The sequence below is a fragment of the Geotrypetes seraphini genome, chromosome 13 (assembly GCF_902459505.1).
Source record: "Geotrypetes seraphini chromosome 13, aGeoSer1.1, whole genome shotgun sequence".
In the NCBI taxonomy this organism is placed as follows: domain Eukaryota; kingdom Metazoa; phylum Chordata; class Amphibia; order Gymnophiona; family Dermophiidae; genus Geotrypetes; species Geotrypetes seraphini.
The window spans coordinates 26,437,051-26,458,147 of NC_047096.1; the positions used below are offsets into that span (position 1 = coordinate 26,437,051).

Consider the following 21,097-nt stretch of genomic DNA (forward strand, 5'->3'; position numbering starts at 1 on the left):
CCGATAATGACGAACAAAGGAATGCAAGGAGGACCAAACCGCAGCCTTACAAATATCCACTGGAGGCACGAGCGACGACTCAGCCCAAGAAGCCGCCTGACCCCGAGTGGAATGAGCCTTGAGAAACTCCGGAACAGGCTGCTGTTTCAGAAGATAAGTGGAAGCAATCGTCTCCTTGATCCAGCGCGCAATAGTAGCCTTAGAAGCGCCAGCTCCCCGACGAGGACCCGCCAGGAGGACAAAGAGATGATCGGACTTCCGGAATTCCTGGGTCCGCTGCACATAAGAGCGAAGGACCCGACCGACATCCAACTTGCGCAGCTGCCGTTGCTCAGAAGAGCCCTCCCGACCACCCAAGACCGGGAGAACCACCGATTGATTGACATGAAAAGGAGAAACAACCTTCGGCAGAAAGGAAGGAACAGGCCGCAAGACGACCCGCTCCCTAGAAAACTCCAAGAAGGGAGCCCTACAAGAGAAAGCCTGCAGCTCAGAAACACGCCTAGCAGAAGTAATGGCCACCAAAAAGACCGCCTTCAAAGTAAGGTCCTTCAAAGAACAGTCGTCCAAGGGCTCGAAAGGCGGACGCACCAAAACAGAGAGAACCAGATTAAGATCCCAAGAGGGAACCGAGGGCCGTAGGGGAGGCCTAAGCAACTTGGCCGCCTGCAAAAACCGAATCACATCAGGAAGAGCCGATAAACGCTGACCTGACACCAACCCTCGAAAAGCCGACAGGGCCGCAAGATGAACCCGGAGAGAAGACCAAGCCAGGCCTCTATCCAGGCCATCCTGCAAGAACTCCAGAATGTTAGGCAGAGAAGCGCGAAAAGAGGTCACTCCCCGCGCCCGACACCATTCCTCAAAGAGACGCCAAACCCGCACATAAGCCCGAGAGGTAGAAAGCCTCCGGGACCCCAACAGTGTAGAGATCACCTTGTCTGAATATCCCTTCTTGCTAAGGCGACCCCTTTCAAGAGCCACGCCGTAAGACAGAAGGGAGACGGGTCGAACATGGGAATGGGACCCTGCATCAGAAGGTCGTCCGAGAGAGGCAGAGGAAGAGGATCCGCTACCAGGTGCCTCACCAGATCCGCATACCACGGACGGCGAGGCCAATCCGGCGCCACCAGCACCACCAAACCCGGATGGTGAACAATGCGAAGAAGCACCCTGCCCACCAGCGGCCAAGGAGGGAACACATACAACAGCCCCTCCATTGGCCACTGCTGGACCAGAGCATCCAGACCCTCGGCCAGACCGTCCCTGCGACGACTGAAGAAGCGGGGCACTTTGGCGTTGCCACCCGTGGCCATCAGGTCCATCAGGGGCTGCCCCCAAGCCTGCACTATCAACTGAAACGCCTCGGCGCCGAGACACCACTCTCCTGGATCTAGGAAGTGACGACTGAGGAAGTCTGCCTGAACATTTTCTACCCCGGCTATATGAGAGGCCGAGAGGTCCAGCAGATGGGATTCCGCCCAAACCATGAGCAGAGCCGCCTCCTGCGCCACCTGAGTGCTCTTGGTGCCCCCCTGACGATTGACATAAGCCACCGCCGTGGCATTGTCCGACAGCACTCTGACCGACTTGCCCAGCAACAGGGAGTGGAAAGCCAACAGCGCCAGACGGACCGCTCTGGTCTCCAACACGTTGATCGACCAGGCGGCCTCCTCCGCGGACCAGGTGCCCTGAGCTGAGTGACCCAAACACTGAGCCCCCCAACCCAGGAGACTCGCATCCGTCAGGAGCACCGTCCACTGCGGGAGATCCAGACCCACCCCCTGAACTAGGTGAGGGGTCTGGAGCCACCAACGCAGACTGCAGCGCGCCAAGCCTCGCAGGGGAACCGGAACATCCATCCCGTGCCTCTGGGGAGACCACCTCCGGAGCAGAGCATACTGGAGAGGACGCATGTGGGCCCGCGCCCACCTCACCACGTCCAGGGACGCCGCCATCGACCCCAAGACCTGGAGGAAATCTCGCGCCCGAGGACACCGGGACGCCAAAAGCAGGCGAATCTGAGATTGCAATTTGCTCACCCGGCCCTCTGGGAGGAAGACCTTCCCCAAGGAGGTGTCGAACAGCACCCCTAGGTACTCCAGACGCTGAGCCGGGACCAACCGACTCTTGGAAAGGTTGACCACCCAGCCCAGCGACCGGAGAAACTCCACCACCCGAGCAGTAACCCAGGAGCTTTCCTGCAACGACTTTGCCCGAATTAACCAGTCGTCCAGGTAGGGGTGTACCAGGATACCCTCCGACCGCAAGGCTGCCGCGATGACCACCATCACCTTGGTGAACGTCCGAGGAGCCGTGGCCAGCCCAAAGGGAAGCGCACAGAACTGAAAGTGCCGACCCAAGATCGCAAAGCGCAGGAAACGCTGATGAGAGGCCCGAATGGGAACATGCAAGTAGGCCTCCGTCAGATCGAGAGAAGTGAGAAACTCCCCCGGCTGAACCGCCAGAATGACCGACCGCAGAGTTTCCATACGGAAAGAGGGAATCTTGAGAGCCCTGTTGACCCCTTTTAAATCGAGGATGGGCCGAAAAGTCCCCTCCTTTTTGGGCACCACAAAGTAAATGGAGTACCTGCCCGTGCCCCACTCCGGAGGGGGCACCGGAACAACTGCCCTGAGATCTAGCAAGCGCTGAAGGGTCTGGCGAAAAGCCTGCGTCTTCCCCGGAGTCTGACACGGAGAAGCGAGGAAAAAATCCGGCAGAGAGCGGGCGAACTCCAGGGCATAACCGTCCCGCACCACCTCCAGGACCCACTGATCGGACGTGATCTCGGCCCATTTGGGGAAAAATTCGCGCAGCCGAGCCCCCACCGGAACCAAAGGGGGCGCCGGCAAGGCGTCATTGTGCAGGACGGGAAGCGGGGGAACCGGCGGAGGGATTCCCTGCCCCCCGACGGGCCCCCCGAAAGGGCTGCATGCGCTGGAAGAACCGACCCCGGGAAAATCCCGGAGACTGGAAAGAAGCAGCCCCACGCCCAGGGCGATACTTGCGAAAATCCCGCAAACGCCCCCGGGCCGCACCCCCCCGAGACGCCGGGCGGGCACGGTCCTCCGGCAGACGGGGAACTTTCGAGTCCGACAGAGTCTGAATCAACTTATCCAAGTCCTCTCCAAACAAAAACGACCCCCGAAAGGGAAATTTAGTAAGCTTAGCTTTGGACGCAGCATCCGCCGCCCAAGCGCGCAGCCACAACACACGCCTTGCGGCCACGCCAAAGCCATAGACTTAGCCGATATCCGCACCAAGTCATATAGAGCATCTGAGAGGAATGAGGCCGCCATCTCAATCTTCGCAACCTCCTGATCCACCAGAGACCAGTCGTCAGACTCTCGATCCAAGACCCGCTCCGCCCACCGAAACACGGCGCGAGCGACCAGTCCCCCACAAATAGCCGCCTGGACCCCAAAGGCAGAGACCTGAAAATTTTGCTTAAGGATGCTCTCCAATTTGCGCTCCTCAGGGTCCCGCAAGGCAGAACCGCCCTCAACAGGCACGGTATGCCGCTTGGAAATTGCCGAGACCACCGCATCCACGACTGGCGAAGCTAACGTAGCCCGATCCCCTTCAGGAATGGGATACAGGCGAGCCATGCTGCGCGCCAGCCGAAACGGCGCCTCCGGCGTTTTCCACTGCTCCAGAATAATATCCCGAATATCCTGATGCATAGGAAAAGAGCGGGAAACGGAACGGATCCCCCGTAACAGGGGGTCCCCCACACGCGGAGTCTCCGGCGGCGCGTCCTCAAAACGCAAAACCGTAGAAACCTGTTGAATAAGGTCAGGCAGCTCATCTTTCTGAAAAAGGCGCACCACGGACGCCTCGTCACTGGAGAACGGGAAATCCGACAACCCGCCGCCAGCTTCCGTCCCCTCCAGAGAGTCCTGGAACTCCTCAGAAGGGTCCAGGTCCTCCTCCAGACCGACCCGTTCCTCCGACCACAAATTCTCGTCCCACGACACCCGCGGACGCTTGGACAAGGGAGGCGGCGGAGGGGACGTCACGCCAGACGAGAGAGGCAAAGCCGCAGGGAGCGCGGAGGAAAACCCACCCCCCGAAACCCCCTGGGCGCAACCGGGACCCCCAGCCGCCTGAAAATAGGCTCTGCATAAAGAAAAGAAAAATTCAGGAGAAAAACCCCCCCCGAGGGTCCCAAGGGACTCCCTGCCACAGCAGGGGACCCAGCAGAACCTTGCCCCTGCATAGTCAAAACAGGGGGAAGGTCACCTGAGGTGGAAGACAAAATGGAGGGGCCAGACAGAGAAGATGGCGGTTTTCCCGCCAAAAAAGCTCCCTCCATAGCCTGAAGCGGCTGAGAAAACCTGAATAGTCTCAGCCGCTAAAGCAGGCAAGCCGGCATCAGCTGTCAAAAAATCAGCTGAGAGGGAATCCTTCGGGGAATCCCTCCGTGGGCGGTTGTGGAAGACCGGGCTTCCCCACTGCTCCAAGCCGACTCGCGAGGCACCATCGGCGGGGAGCTCTGGGCGCCTGCAGCCGCTGCCGACGGAGCTCCACCACCTCACCGACCCAAACCGCCGAGTTCAGGCCGGCCGCGAGTGCCTCGCGGCTGGACTAAAATTGTGGCCTACTCCCCCGGAGAAGGGCACAATTGCTCCATACGCGACCTAGCTATAAAAAAGTGCTGGTTACATGAAAAAATACAGTAAAATACAGTTTTCTTAAAGGGAAACAACCCTTCAGACCAGCACTACCTCAGGATTTTTTTTTTTTTTTTTTACAGAACAGACTCCACAGGCTCTCGAAGCAATATGCCTTGCTTGATTTAGGGGGCAAGGGATACTGCTGAGGCTCCTCTAAAAAAATGTGGGGAGGTGGAGGAAGTGGGGGGAGGGACCCCGCTCGTGACCCGCCGGGTTTGACACCCCCGAGGTCGGACGAACCCCCAAACAGAGTCCGCCCAAGCTCCGTCCGGCTAAAAACAGGGACAATAAACCCCCTAAACAAATTCCAACAGCCCTACCAAGAGAGATGGGTACAGATCACATCAACACCTGCTGGAGACTGAAAGAAGACTGAGGGAAATAGAGAGGAGGGGCTAGGATATACTGTCCCAAAGTTTTGTTTTCAGTCTCCACCTGCTGGTCATGATTAGATATATACCCATTCGTAAAGTTAACCTCTACTGGTCTGGAGAGTGCTAAAGAACATTTATTACTTGTTTGTTAACAAAACAATGATTTCAAATGCCATGTGTTTTTTTTACTTTTCCCCTACCAGAGACCACTGCACACATCTCTCATTTGGTGGCAACATTAAGAAGTACATGTCACACACTTTCAAACGTATATATTAGATTTCTAGTGTTGGCGCATTTTTGAGAGAAAAAAAAGCTAGTTGCCATTATGAATCAACCCTCATATATCTTAGTTTTTGTTGTTTATGTCATGTTTTATGATATACTGTCCACAAAGAAAGGTAAAATGAGCAAGCTATAAATTTTTTAATCAAAAAAATTATGAGTGAGCTAACTGAAACCTGTAAAATATTTGTCTCCCTCTCCCACATTTCTCCTTTACTTTCTTCCCATCAGCACTCATCTCTAGGCCTACACAGGTTGTCACAGCTCTGGCATGCCACTAAATTCCCAGCTTGCTGATCACGAGATTATTCAAGATCTGAAAACTGTTAGTGTGCCCTCTAATTTAATGAAAGAAAGTCAAATCTAATTGTTAAGTGCAAGACAATTGCTTAAATTAAATATGAACTGATAATATCTTACTGAAGAACTTCAGTTTAGCATTCAGTTCTCCCACAATAGAGAATGCCTGAAGAACTGACGTCAGGAGAGGCCTACATCCACTCTCTTCCTTGGGTGTCAGTGTGTACAAGTGGAGTTCAGTCTTCAGAGCTGACTTCACATCCTCTAAATCTAGAACCAGAAACAAAAAGCAAATTTTGGGTCTAGGGGAAAAATAGTATATTAGGCCCAATATTACCACAATGGCATAGAGAATGGTGATCATAGCTTAAAATTCAAGGTGGTATCAGTGAACTGTAGTGCATTTCCAAGGGTCAGAAAATGTATGCAATACCTCAGGAAGGTGACTATAGTACTGACCTATGAATGGAAGAAAAAAGAAAGCTAACATCCCTGCTGTAGTTGTAGGTTATGATGACCCTGTTCATGTACATTTCCCCCTCCCCATTCGCGGTTTCCGCACTTGCGATTTCACATAATCGCGATTTTTGTTTTGGGGAGGGGGAAAACCTCCCCCCCATATTTTTGCCTTCCCCATGGCATCCCGGCCTTACCTGGTAGTCTAGTGGGCTTTCGGGGCCCCGTGTAGATCGCCAATAGGAAATTGCTGCCGTGAGCTCCCGCCTTAGTCTTAAGAGACTACGGGAACTCACAGCAGTTTGCAAGTTTAGCGAGACTTCACCTCCAGTATAACATTGTATTTAAACCTTATGTCGGTTCCCTGAAGCAGTACCAAAACGTGGCACGTTGGAACCAGTAAACAGTCTAAGCTAAGTTCCAGTAATTTTATATACTTTCAAGCAATCTAAAAGAGACGTTTTCTAGAGCTTGAGTAGCTAGTGATAAAATAATGAACTATTATGAGCACTGGTGTGTATTTGCATTAAACACTGCAATGATTGGGTGGTGAGGCGCGGAGCATTCAGCCTTCATGTCTCTGAGCAGAGTTCCATTAGATATGCAAATAAATTAAAATTGGGTTGAATTTAGTTTTGACCTTAATAGAGTGACTTTTTTCAAGATTTGTATTAACAAAAACAGCTGCTGACTGTTCTGTACAACCATATCCTGGAGACACACCTAGCCAGTTGTTGTTTTTTTTTAAGACTGCCACTCTGAATATGCATGATACTTAGTGTACCCAAATGTAACTCACCTCTGATCAATTTGACTAGGTGACCAGAAATTTGGATAGAGGGAGTGCGCTAGATGTCTAATAAATAAATTTGAGTGCCGTTGGGATGGTCCCCAAAGTGACAGGCTGGGTCAGGAACTGGTTGAGTGGAAGATGACAGAGGGTAGTGGTCAATGGAGATCACTCTGAGGAAAGAGATGTTACCAGCGGTGTGCCTCAAAGTTCTGTTCTTGGGCCTGTTCTTTTTAACATTTTTATAAGCGATATTGCTGAAGGGCTGTCAGGTAAGATTTGCCTCTTTGCGGATGACACCAAAATCTGCAATAGAGTAGATACCCCGAATAGTGTGAATAACATGAAGAAAGACCTAGCGAAGCTTGAAGAATGGTCTGAAATTTGGCAGCTAAAATTTAGTGCTAAGAAATGAAAGGTCATGCATTTGGGCTGCAAAAACCCGAAGGAACGGTACAGTTTAGGGGTGAAGAACTTTTGTGCACGATAGAAGAGCGGGACTTGGGTGTGATTGAATGTGATGATCTTAAGGTGGCCAAACAGGTTGAAAAGGTGATGGCGAAAGCTAGAAGGCTGCTAGGGTGCATAGGGAGAGGTATGGCCAGTAGGAAAAAGGAGGTACTGATGCCCCTGTATAAGACTCTGGTGAAACCTCATTTAGAATATTGTGTACAATTCTGGGGACCGCACCATCAAAAAGATATAAAAAGGATGGAGTCAGTCCAGAGGAAGGCTATTAAAATGGTGCGTGATCTTCATCGCAAGACATATTGGGACAGAGTTAAAGATCTCAATATGTATAGTTTGGAGGAAAGGTGGGAGAGGGGAGATATGATAGAGACATTTAAATACCTACATGGTGTAAATGAGCATGAGTTAAGTCTTTCATTTGAAAGGAAGCTCTGGAATGAGAGGGCATAGGATGAAGTTAAGAGGTGATATACTTAGGAGTAATCTAAGGAATATGTTTTTACAGAAAGTGTGGTAGATGTGTGAAACAGTCTCCCAGAAGAGGTGGCGGAAACAGAGACTGTGTCTGAATTTGGGACAGGCATGTTGGATCTCTTAGAGAGAGGAAGAGATAATCGTTATCGCCAATGGGCAGACTGGATGGGCCATTTGGCCTTTATCTGCCATCAGTTTTCTGTGTTTGAGCTACTCCTGAAAATAAGTATAAGCAAAATCCAAATCAATGCAAATTTGCATACAATGAGCCTCCAGTGTATACACATTTTATCACATAAATATAGATATCTAGCTATAGATATAAACACACACGGGGTGAGGCACAAAAAAAAAAAGGTAACCTACTAGATTTTCTTGCCATTTTCTTAGCAACTGCTTTGAATTTCAATGAGAAATTTTATACTCATTACTATTAAACAACATTTAATTATCTTAAGCTACCTGCCAATTTTTGTGTTAATGTTGAAGCTAAAACAGTAAAATAACATCATTGAAATAATACAAATAACAATGTGTCAATATTTTGCATGCCAATGCTCAAAGTGCCCACCCCAGCTTTAAAACATGCCTTCAATTGCTTTGGGAAGTTCTTAACAGCCTTGTTGATAGTTTCCTAAGCCAGGCTGTCCCCAGAACATCTGCAGCACTTTCTTGAATTCAGAGCTTTTTTGTGACTTTTGGTGAAGCTTGAAATAGGCCTCCTACATTCCACCACAGACAAAAGTCTTATGTCAGTGGTTCTTAAACCTGTCCTAGGGGACCGCCAGCCAGTCATGTTTTCAAGATATCCCTAATGAATATGCAGTTGAATTTCTCCAGCGTTTGTGCTGGGGAAAGATCCTGATTTGGAGTTCTCAGTCATGGTTGAGGCCAGCAAACAATATATGACGAAATGTCAGAAACCATGATGAAGTGGAGCCGGTTTCAGTCTTAAGCTCTTGATGACGCCTTAGGGTGAAACATAGAACTGTGTTGAGCTAAAATGTTCTCAAAGATCAAGTTTGATTGAACGAGAGTGGAGGCAAATCCAGTAGACAACGGCGTGCAGAAGATAAACAATTGAGAACAGATAAGATTAGGCACTGAATACAGTGTTTTACTGAAGGGATGAATTTTTCATAAATTTTAACTTTTTCTATGTGTCGGATAGATTGGGAGGGCTTCACTGTTTGGGAGAACAATTGTGTGCATTTTTAGTATGAAATAATGTTATATATGTTTTAAAGGCTTTGATGATGCTATATTATAATAAATGATGAATTACTTATAAGCATAAGAAGTAGTGTGAAATATAGCTCTTATTTGGGTATTTTGTTAATGAATATGCATGGGCGAAATTTGCATTCCTACTACCTACTTTATAGGCAAATCTCACTCATGCATATTCATTAGGGATATCTTGAAAATCCAAATGGCTGGGGGGGGTCTCCCAGGAAAGGTTTAAGAACCACTGATCTATGTCACTGTGACATCAACAACAGTAATTGTTTTATTTATTTATTTTTAAATAATGGTAATTTTACTGCATACGCGCGCAAAACACAGGGGAAACAAATCCACAGAAAACAGAATAGGTAAGTAAAAACAAGTGGAATTGTCCAATAAGAATTTAAAAGAATATAGTTTTTGTTGCACCATTTCTTATTGGACAATTCCACTTGTTTTTACTTACCAATTTTACTGCATAAACATTTTTGAACACGCAAAAATCACTGGATGGTCATGCTAAAAAGTCTGTAATCTCACTGTGTTTAAAGATAATCTCATTCCACTTAGCACAAACAGAGATCGTAACAAAGCTGTAAAATGTTCTATTGAAATTCCAAGTGGTTGCTGAGAAAACAGCAACACTCTAGTGCAGGGATGTCAAAGTCCCTCCTCGAGGGCCACAATCCAGTCGGGTTTTCAGGATTTTCCCAATTAATATGCATGAGATCTATTAGCATACAATGAAAGCAGTGCATGCAAATAGATCTCATGCATGCAAATAGATCTCATGCATATTCATTGGGGAAATCCTGAAAACCCGACTGGATTGTGGCCCTTGAGGAGGGACTTTGACACCCCTGCTCTAGTGGGTTTCACACTTGTGTCTGTGTGTTTTCACAGGGAATCCTGAAAACTGAGGCAGGGCCCTCTGTCCCCCAGGAAATGGACCACTGATGTCAAGACTCTATATACAGGGGGGGGGGTTATTTCTGTCATAATTTGATTTTTAAATATTTACACTTGGGATGGGTGGGAGGATGGAATATATGGCTAATAGAGTAAGGTTATTGGGGAAATCTATGTTTCTGTGTTTTATTAAATTATCATTAGGTGGGTAGGGGAGAAATTGGTTGGTTATGTATATTTGAAAGTTAAATGTGCTTATATTGACTTATTATATTATATATTTATGTATTGCACTACTGAAGATTGTAAAATCAATAAAGATTTTTTTTTTTTTAAAAAGAAGACTCTATATACAGTCCTGTCCTATACTTGAACTTGGATTTTCAGCCTGCTTGAGTTTCCTTTACCAAAAGCAGGCTAAGGTCTTGCTGGAGCCTAAGGTGCTGCTGGAAGAATGTACAGGCCTAGCCTGTCCTGTAGTTGAACTTGGATCATGTGATCAAGAGTATATGAAAGCTCCAGGTGCAGTCCTTGGTTCAAACCAACACAGAAAAACAAGCCTGCATGTTAAGATACAGGTGTCAGGTCTTAGGAATGTATTGAACATCAACCTAGGATTCAACTTGACACTGAATAACACAGAAAAACAACTGCTCATCCTGCCAACAACTTGCCAAATAAGGGATGTGAGAACTACGAAAAAACTGTGAAATATTGTAAAGATTGGCCATTTATGGATAAGGGCAGCTATGGTAATTAGGATACGATAGGTCAGGGCAGATAGTAGCATCTTTGCAATATGACAAGATGAGTCTTGATTGGCACAAGAGTGGAAGGCGTAACCATGAGGGAAGGTTATAAAAATTGATGTATGCCTTCATGTAGCTAGAGATGATTACTTACAGCTAGATATTTTTTGCCTTGGCATCTACCTGTACCAATCTCTCCAATGCATTTCCATTGAGACAATATATTTTGTTAACACGCTTTTGCTATTATTTTTATACTCTGCTCAAATAAACTATTATCTGACACTGCACGTCTGCATGGTTTTTGGAGTCAGTGAGGGGCTTGGCAGCGGCTCTTCAAAACCCAACTGGCTAGGCATACCTGTGGGACATGACTGGGGGAACACTATTCTAAAAGTATCCAGGAGGCATAATTGAGGTAGTGAGCTATGGATCAGGAAAACATCTGTGACCAATGTTCAAATCCTATTCTTCCCTCATGCTCTATAGAACCTCAGCACCCTTTGCTTCAGTTCATTCATTTCCACTCTCCCCTCCTTTTCAGAAGGGCTCAGTTGCCATTAACAACAATGAATGCCAAAGTCTCAACCTACTTGTATATCTTTTATATTCTGCTGTACAAAAATACAATTCAAAATGCATTAAAACAGAAATTATTTCACTAATCTACAGAACATGTTATGTTTTCAAAATAGTCTATTTCCTATTTCTAAAAGTATACAAAGTGGAAAAAAATTCCTTCTCAATGCATTCTAAAATGTATTTTGACAGCAAAGTGTTAAAAATATACTGTAGGAATAAATACTTTTTCAAGATAATGTACATAATAGCCTTGTGGAAAGAATTTCTGGTCACAGCCAGTGTAAGAGGATGTGGCTTCTCTTCTAAAGAGCCAAAATACCTTTAGCAGGCGGTAGTTTCCACACAACCAACTGTCTCCATTCCTCTCCAAGGTGATAGAGCAAGTTCTCTTTTTGCAATGTTAGCTCAATTCCAAGTCCTTTCAGCACCTGCAACTCTGAGCCCTTCCGCAGCTTTAGTGCTCTCAGAGTGATCTGCGCCTGGAGTGAAAAGAAAAGGTTTTTCTTCCAAATGGTTTCTCATATAGATGCAAAGCCAATAAAAGAAGACTGTGAAGGAACAGTTGGGACTTGCTTCTACTATACTATGCAAGGAGAAATTAGGTCCTTACCTGCTAATTTTCTTTTTTTAGTTCCTCCAGACTGGTACAGAATGGATGGGCTTATGCTCCTCTACTAGCAGGTGGAGACTGAGAACACATTGACTTTTGGCAGTAGTATTAGTGGGCTGTACAGTCCCATCTACAATCAGTCTGATGAATAGCCAAGCAGGAACTAAGAACCGTAAGCTATAAACACACCAACTCCATTCCCATATGGGGAAGACAAAGTAGTTGTCTGGATTGGACAGGGAGACACTATTGGATACTGATTAGAACAGGAACCTTGAAGATGTCTCCACAGTTCGCCAGCTAAGCCAGACAAACCAAACGCTGCAGCTCTTCCTATACTCTTGAAAACCCCAAGACAACAAGAAACCCCAGCAAAAACTGTACTCTTTGCAAAAACACTGAATAAAATGACAAGGGAGGGTCTGTGCCGGTCTGGAGGGACTAAAAGAAAGAAAATTAGCAGGTAAGAACCTAATTTCTCCTTTATCATCCCTCCAGACCAGCACAGAAAAGATGGCATGTACCAAAGCAGTACCCATCATGGGTGGGACCCCCGAAGGGCCGCCACATGAACACATTCACCGAACACCATGTCCCGACATGCCTGAACGTCTACAGAGTAGTGGCGAACAAAGGAATGTAGATAAGACCAAACTGCAGCTTTACAGATATCCACCGGAGGCACAAGAGAAGACTCAGCCCAAGAAGCTGCCTGACGCCAAGTGGAATGAGCATCCAGCCCCTCAGCCTGGTAATCTCTGTGCCGAATGAAGAACCTTGGTGCTTTGGCATTGACACTTGTAGCTGTGAGGTCCATGACCAGTTGACCCCACGACTGAACAATCAACATGAAGGCTTCTAGCCCGAGACACCACTCATCGGGATCCAGCCCATGACAACTACGGAAGTCCGCCTGGACATGTCCACTCCCACTATATGGGAAGCTGAGATATCCAGAAGGTGAGCCTCTACCCATTCCAAGAGAAAAGCTGCCTCCTGCGCTACCAGATGACTCTTGGTTTCCCACTGACGACTGACATAAACTACTGCCGTGGCATTGTCTGAAAGAACTTGAAACGACTTGCCCTCCAGCAACAACTGGAAAACAACTAACGCCAGCCAAATGGCTCTGGTCTCCAGAATACTGATCGACCAGGAAGCCTCCACTGGTGACCAGCTGTCCTGAGCCAAACGATCGAGACATTGGGCTCCCCAATGGAGAAGACTGGCATCCGTGAGAAGCACTGTCCACTGGGGCTGATCCAGACCACAGCATCAACCACAGGAGACTTAAAGGCATCCCTATCCCCATCAGGAATGGGATAAAGCCAGGCCATGGACTATGCCAAGTGAAAAGGCACATCTGGAGTCTTCTACTGTGCATGCACCACATCTCGAATATCTTGATGCATAGGAAAAGAATGAGAGGCTAACCGGATCCCCCAAAGCAGAGGGTCCAAAACACGAGGGGGGTCCTTAGCTTCTTCTTCAAAATGCAAGACCGAAGACACCTTAAGAATAAGCTCCTGCAACACTTTCCAATGAAAATGTACACAATCGAAGCATCCTCGCCAACCGGCATCTCTGAAATCCAACTGTCCGCATCATTCGTCCCCCCAAGAGGATCTTGAGGGTCCACAAAAAGGTCCAAGTCCTCCTCTGGTGAAACCGGGTCAGCCAGGGAAAAATTCTCACACAAAGCAACCTGCGAATGCTTGGACGGAGGCCTGGGGGGAATGGACGGGTGCAGACAGTGATGGAGTCTGGACAGGGGCAGATGCCCCCAAAAAATCTCTGAGGCTTGTAGCAGCAAAGAGGCCTGAATGGGCCCAGCCCCTAAGGCAGAACTGTAGGCAGCAGCAGCTGTAGTGGTAAGGGAATCCTCAGCATTATTGATGGTAAGGGAAACCTTATTTCCCTGACCGTTGGTGGCTGGGGAAATCTCATGTGAGCAGTAGGGAAAGCCCTGGCTTCTCCATTGCTTGTACCAATAAGCGGTGCATGAGTGAAGGGGAGCCCTGCTTGCCGGCACCTGAAGCCGACGAGGATTCCCCCTCGCAGCGGCTAGAGCATGTTGTGCACATGCCGGCTGCATCAACCACACGTTGGGAGCACAATGAGAGGGAAAAACAAAGTGCCAGTTAGTAATAAGATTCAATTAAAGATAATTAGAAACTTCCTTTTAGACTGGCACTGCCTCAGGACTTTTTTTTTTTTAAATAAAAACTTTAATTAACAAAGGAGCAGACCCCACAGGCTCTCAAAACTGTAGCCTTGCCTGCTTGTGGCAAGTCATACAGCTGAGGCTCCTCTAAGAAAAAAATGGGGAGGTGGGGGAAAATGGGGAGAGGGACTCAGCCTCCCAAGTGTGGCACCCCCAAGGTCAGGCAGACCACTGAAAGGGTTCCCCAAGCTCTGTCTGGCAAAAAAACTGGGACAATAAGGCCACTATCAGATCCAACAGGCCCTAACCAAAGGAAAGACTGCACAGACTTACCACTTCCACCTGCTGGAGACTGATTGTAGATGAAACTGCACAGCCAACTTGTTCTACTGCCAAAAGTCAATGTGTTCTCAGTTTCCACCTGCTGGCAGAGGAGCATAAACCCATCCATTCTGTGCTGGTCTGGAGGGACGATAAAGAAATAGCAGTTTTTACATACATGACATTACTGTATGTATTTTCATAATATTCTACACAACTTCAGAGCTTTCTTTTGTCACTTCTAACCCGCCTTCCTGCCCAAGACCATCCATAGAGGTTCTAGCCGAACCAAGCACACTAGCTTTAGTTGTCAGGCTCTTCTCACACACCTTTTCTAGGTGCTCAGCAGCAGCAATGTAGTTTCTTTCTGATACTTTACAACTGAATTTCTCAATAGCGATGTCAAACTGAAAAAGAATAAAAGCAGTTAAATCTGACAGTAGAGTTAATGGTCCCAGAACAATACACACATGTTTCAGTGTCAGCATCATATACTAGAACAATAATGTACTAATAATGCTAATGTGTTCTAATTTTATTTAACTGAATGGTACTGACCTCTTGGAGTTCTTTAAGCACACTTAGGATAACTGTGTTTTTTTCCAACTGTTGCTTCAGCTCTGTAAATTCTGTGACAGCAACATGCAGATCTCTCTGGACCTGTAACCAAAACAACAGGCACTTCCTGGTACACTTCTGCCCAAATAGTTTCAGCAACCACATTTCAAGTCAGAATGTAAATAAACATTGTTTGGTAAAAAAGAGCCCCTACATGTAATAATTTCAACAGTAGAAACATTTTTTTTATTTTTAAAAGTGCGTTCAATAGTGTGAACTAATGCTAATATCAATGTTAAGCAAATCTGAGGTGGTATTATCTGCAATGCAAATTACCACACTGCTTGCCCTGGATTGGTCATATGGAATGTTGCTACTCTTTGGGTTTTGGCCAGGAACAAGTGACCTGGACTGGCCACTGTGAGAACGGGCTACTGGGCATGAGGGATCATTGGTCTGACTCAGTAAGGCTATTCTTATGTTCTTACGTTAGCCAAGTAAAGGACAATTAAGCCATTGTAACATCACTGATGAGGTTGGCTCTGAGACACTGTGGCGTGAGCCATTATGACATCACAATATCAGTTCTGGAATGTTGCTCTTATTGGGGTTCCAGAATCTTGTTACTCTTTGGGTTTTTGACAGATACTAGTAACCTGGATTGGCCACCGTGAGGACAAGCTACTGGGCTTGATGGACTACTGATCTGACCCAATAAGGCTATATATGTGTTCTTATGTATTGTCTTTGTGTTAAGTGTGTGGAAAGATGCTTCTAAAATACTTCAGTACAAGGGGCCCTTAACTGTTTATCAGTTAACTCCTGTACTATTCGTTACTTTTCACTAAGGACCAAACCTAAAATAGCTCCCCCTCTTGTCGGTTCCTGGACCAGTTGACTAGTTGCTCCAAAAAGCAGTCATTTATGACGTCTATAAATTTTACCTCCCTAGCACACCCCAATGTAACATTTAAGCAGTCAGTATTGGGGTCATTGAAATCACTCACAGCATATAGGCAGAGATTTCTTTGTTGGGTGAAGCAATCTGTAAGTCTGCAGGTTCACCAGCAGCCAAAGAGCGGAGCTATGGACTGATAGTGGATGATACTGTGGAATTCGCCATTTTTTCAGCACTGGTGCTGCAGTGAAACCGGGACTCCTTACAGCTAAGTTCTGATTTTGTGTAATAGACTTTCTTGTTTGAAATATTCAAGTATGGGCTCTGATAGCATTCCATCAGGGTTTGGGTTAGGCTGAAGTTGTAAACTGCTACCCTTTGAAATTAAGCAATATAAATGCAAGGATATTTTCTAGGGTGGAATTTTCTTTTTAAAGATCCATGAAGACCAACTGAGATCTTTTTTTCTCCACATATTTTTTTTCTTGGCTTGCATGCTATTTGAGCCTTTATATACATAAACATTTTAGGGTTGTTGGTAGTAGTGGAACTCAGCCTTCCCAAACCCGTGTCAGCACATTTTTTGATATAGTGTAATTGAAATCACCCATTATTATACTGTTGCCCAATCTTCAGCTTTCCTAATCTCTGAAAACATTACTACATCTGTCTGCTCCTTTTGTCCTGGGGGACGGTAGTATAACCCTACCTTTATATTCCTTCCCTTCACACATGGAATTTCTATCCATATGGATTCCACACTGCTATTTATGTCCACAGGAGCTCCTACTGGTGCCTATGGTCAATTCTGGTGCATGCCATGCCCACTTTGACCGTAGGTGCTTATATGGATGGAACACTGGCAGCCTGTTCTGTAGGCACCTACATTTTTTTTTTTTTTTAATTAGTTTTTAAATGACGTGGTCAACTACCATGTTGTTTATTGGCAATTAAGTTAGGCAGTGGTAGGATGCCTACCGTCGCCTAACTTTCAGTGCTCTATGAGAATCAGGGTCTTAGTGCTGAGGTAGTCCAGAGCCAGCATATATGAAGGCAGTGCCGGTGCCTGCCTACCTAACCAACAGCCAGGTATGCTGTTGTCAGCACCCACATAATTTCTGAGATTGCAGATGACCTGGATATTCAATGCTAGTACCCAGATATGGCCTGGCATTGAATATTTGAGTCTAATTCAGCTTTAAAACTGCTGACTGCCATGGACTTGAACATTGCCCAGAACAGTGTACATTTTTGGCTAACAGAATTTCACACAAACCCCTAGGCATGTTTCAAACCAAAGTACTGTACCTGTCTGGGAACAATGGCTATGAATGACAGTTTTCTGCTGCATTTACCTCATTTTCGATTCTTGATTTTAGCATGTCTATGTCGCTGGATAAATTATCAACTTGAGAAACTAAATCCTCTGCACTTTGCAGACTAGGGAGAAATTCTTCATATTTCTTATTAATCATATCACACACTTCCCCCTGGTGAAAAACAAATGTCATAAGAGCATCGATTTACATTTTTAAATGGGAAATAAATTAAAGCCTTGTCCATTCTATTACACTAGTCACACATTTTTCTAATAGTATATCAGAATCATTTTCATTAACACTAAAAATGGCATTAGTACATTTTAGCATACCAAACTCAACCCACAGGGCAGGGTGGCCACTGGACGAAATTATGCCCCAGATACAGACTGCATTTGGAATCCTTCAGTAGGCTCACCAGCTTGCAGAGGACTAGATAGGGCATGCACCCTACTTCTATTACTACTATTTCTATTAATTATTTCTAGAGCACTACCAGACATACACAGCACTGTAAAGAGTCATGAAGGAGATAGTCCCTACTCAACTGAACCTACAATCTAATCCAGACATGGGCAACTCCGGTCCTTGAAGGCCGGAATCCAGTCGGGTTTTCAGGATTTCCCCAATGAATATGCATTGCAAGCAGTGCATGCAAATAGATCTCATGCATATTCATTGGGGAAATCCTGAAAACCCGACTGGATTCCAGCCCTCGAGGACCAGAGTAAAGAGTCATGAAGGAGATAGTCCCTACTCAACTGAACCTACAATCTAATCCAGACATGGGCAACTCCGGTCCTTGAAGGCCGGAATCCAGTCGGGTTTTCAGGATTTCCCCAATGAATATGCATTGCAAGCAGTGCATGCAAATAGATCTCATGCATATTCATTGGGGAAATCCTGAATAATCAATCAAGAGAGACAGACAAACAGGATACTAGGATAGGGGTTACAGCTAGTGGGGATGTTTAAATTGCTGGCTAGGGAAGAGAACAGAGGGCAGTTGGGAGTAGGGTAATCTCAAAAAGGTGGGGTTTCAGCCTACTTTTGAACAAGGGAAGGGGCATGACTCACAGATTCAGGTAGTCTATTCCAGGCAGTGAGATGAAAGGAACAAAGTCTGGCATTGGCAGTAGAGGAGAAGGGTACACCTGAGAAGCTTAGTTCTCGGTAAGTTTCAGTTTAGGACCCCGGTGAGCCACCTTACCTACTCCCTCCTAAGAGGTCTGAATTTAAATGTTTCCCCCTAACAACAACTTTCAATTTAACTTGAAACATGACAGGCTGCAGGCACCTCAAATGCTATATTGATGCACGAGCTTTGCAGGAGCACAGTCTACGTCATCAGACTATTTCTGGAATGTTTTCATGATTCTGGTACTATCGTGTTTTAATCATTCTATCCTGATCGGAGGAAAGCTTCAGCTTCTGAAAGCTACTCCAAAGTTTAAAGATATATATATTCCCCCCCCCTATATATACCATCAACAACTGCTATCCTACCAAGTAGCCACATGGGGTAAAGACCTAGAAAAACTAATTGCACACACAAACAACTATGGAGAATTTAGGAAACACCTAAAAACCTACCTGTTCTTAAAATACCTAGATAACGAACCAGGACATCAACCCTCGTAACACCATCACAAACCTGATCTTGTAAACTGCTAACCCTAACCCCTAATCACCAACTACGATCACTCCATTCAATTCATGGAATATTTCTACTTCTCTGTAAGCAGCATGGCACTTCTTGGCCTTGCAGCCCACAAACTGTTGTTACTACTATTAATGTTGATACTATCAGATGTACACTGCAATACTCCTTAATTCGTTGTATGTACAGCTTCTATTTAATGTATTTACAGTTTCCCTTTATTGTAAACCGCCTAGAAGTCGCAAGATTGTTGGCGGTATATAAGAATAAAGTTATTATTATTATATTTTCTGGTGGAATAACCCAGCAACCCTCTCCCCTCCCCCATCGCTACTTTTTTCTAAACAGACAGCATATCCCAAAGAAAGAACAGAGAATGCAGGACTGCTATTAAGCAACACTGCCATTTCACAGGCCCCCATCCCGAGACCTGGGCCGTGCCCTACCTTCACCTCCTCCACCCTCTGAGACAAGCGACTGATTTTGGTGCTCAGATCCTCCTTCTCCAGCCGGCCCGAGTGCGCCAGCACCTCGGTGACTAGGGACGGGGAGGCCATACTCCGCCCTCTTCGCCTCCCAGCGGTGGCACCACAGAGCCCGTCACCGCCAGCTCGCGCCTTCCCCGCTCCCTCTTCCAAGCATCCCCGATTGTCGGGGCTCGCCGGGATTCCCGCGCTGTCAGCCGGGATACGCTGCGTCAGGAACCGCGCGCACTGGCCGCTGGGATTTGTAGTCCATAACGTCGCACCTCACCGGGTTTGCGGCCGACTCCTGAACTACAACTGCCAGGGACCAGCAGTAACTGACGGTCGCCCATTTGGGACATACCGCGCTATCGGCGTGTGCGAAGTCTGAATGTAAAAAGCTAGCCATTTGTTGATTGTTTAATAGAAATGATTTCAAAAATTATGCCGCCCTGTAAACAGTACGACCTCTCATAAAGGACACGTAGCCCTACAGCATTTCCAATGGTTATCGCAGAATTATCCTTGGATACGGCATTGATGTGGGGTTTTTTCCCCCCCCAGAATTGCTCTTTTCGCCCATTTACTGTAGCTTAAAATAAGAAAATTGCAAAAAAATAAAATAAAAGGGTTGCTTTTTTTTTTTTTTTTTGGGGGGGGGGGAGAGGAGGGGGGATAATAGTATGATCTAGCTTCCTTTGCTCTGTGACCAAACAGTTGCCTTCAGTGAAAGATGCATGGTCAAGGACAATATAATTTGCTACAAACACAGGAAAAGGCGCTGATCTGAAGGAAACAAGCTGCACGGAACGAAGTAGACCAACCAAAGTAGAAGTGTACAAGTTTATTACTTTCAAGCACCCGATGTGGCTACTGTTTTGATTTACCGTGGGAGTGTTGTGCAATTGTGTTTATTTGAACAAATACTAACTGCTTTCTAAAGTGTGTAAGAGTTCCTTGCTAGCTTTAACCCCCTGATGCAGCCTTAGAGTGAAACATGGCCACATCCGGTGCTTGAATGTGATAAACTTGAACACTTCTACTTTGGACAATCTAATTTGCTGCCACTATCTTGGTGCAAATGAAAAGGAAGTTATTCTTTATTTCTCATTGGTTGTTTATACTGTTAAATTTGAACATGGTATAATGTTGGAAAGCTCTTTTTTGGGGAATACAAACAAGTTTAATGTCATTAACTGTGACAACATGGGAAATCTTTATAACCTATCTCAAGGTTGAGGGCACACTATACATGTCTGAATTTGAACATAAATAGTAATTTTTGGTAGCTTGCCTAAAGGCAAAGTACGCATTGAACTACAAATGTTCTCAGCCCAACCAAGAATAAAATGACGTGGCTATGGTTCAATCAATGATTTGAAACAATGTCTTTCCTCCTCTTTTACTAATACGTAGTGCAGGTTTTAGCGCCGATAGCGGTGGTAACTGTGACTTATGGAATTTTATATTTTGATGTATGTGTGAGTTTGGCTAGTTTGGGCCTTAAAAGATATCCATCATTGACACATGTATGTTATATGTAATTTGATTTGATATGTAAGTATGTAATTTGTTATAATGTGTCTCTGGTGTTTTGTACAATAAATGTAAATCTTTTATTTTGTATGTTAATATGTAACTCACCCTGGATAAGGGCGGGTGAGAAATAAACAAACAAACTGAAGACTCCTTCATTTTTAAAGTATCAATAACCTTTAAAAAAAAAAACACCCCAAAACAACCTAATCAAAGTTAACTTTATAATTAAAGATTAACTTTGTTTCGTTTAAACACAGTCACTTATCCT

The 21,097-nt window shown here is 45.8% G+C and overlaps 1 protein-coding gene across 1 annotated transcript in view; it reads right to left on the bottom strand.

Moving 5' to 3' along the window:
* ZW10 (zw10 kinetochore protein) overlaps positions 1 to 19,519 on the bottom strand; it is a 33,107-nt gene extending 13,588 nt beyond the window's left edge. Inside the window, exons 1-6 of the mRNA XM_033919349.1 lie at positions 19,273 to 19,519; positions 17,203 to 17,337; positions 14,950 to 15,051; positions 14,721 to 14,798; positions 11,616 to 11,775; positions 5,759 to 5,908 (exon numbers count right to left, since the gene is read on the bottom strand). Of these exons, the coding sequence (XP_033775240.1) occupies positions 5,759 to 5,908; positions 11,616 to 11,775; positions 14,721 to 14,798; positions 14,950 to 15,051; positions 17,203 to 17,337; positions 19,273 to 19,383 (736 nt within the window). The 5' untranslated portion in view covers positions 19,384 to 19,519. The remainder of the gene's footprint in view (positions 1 to 5,758; positions 5,909 to 11,615; positions 11,776 to 14,720; positions 14,799 to 14,949; positions 15,052 to 17,202; positions 17,338 to 19,272) is intronic.
* Positions 19,520 to 21,097: the final 1,578 nt, after the last annotated feature.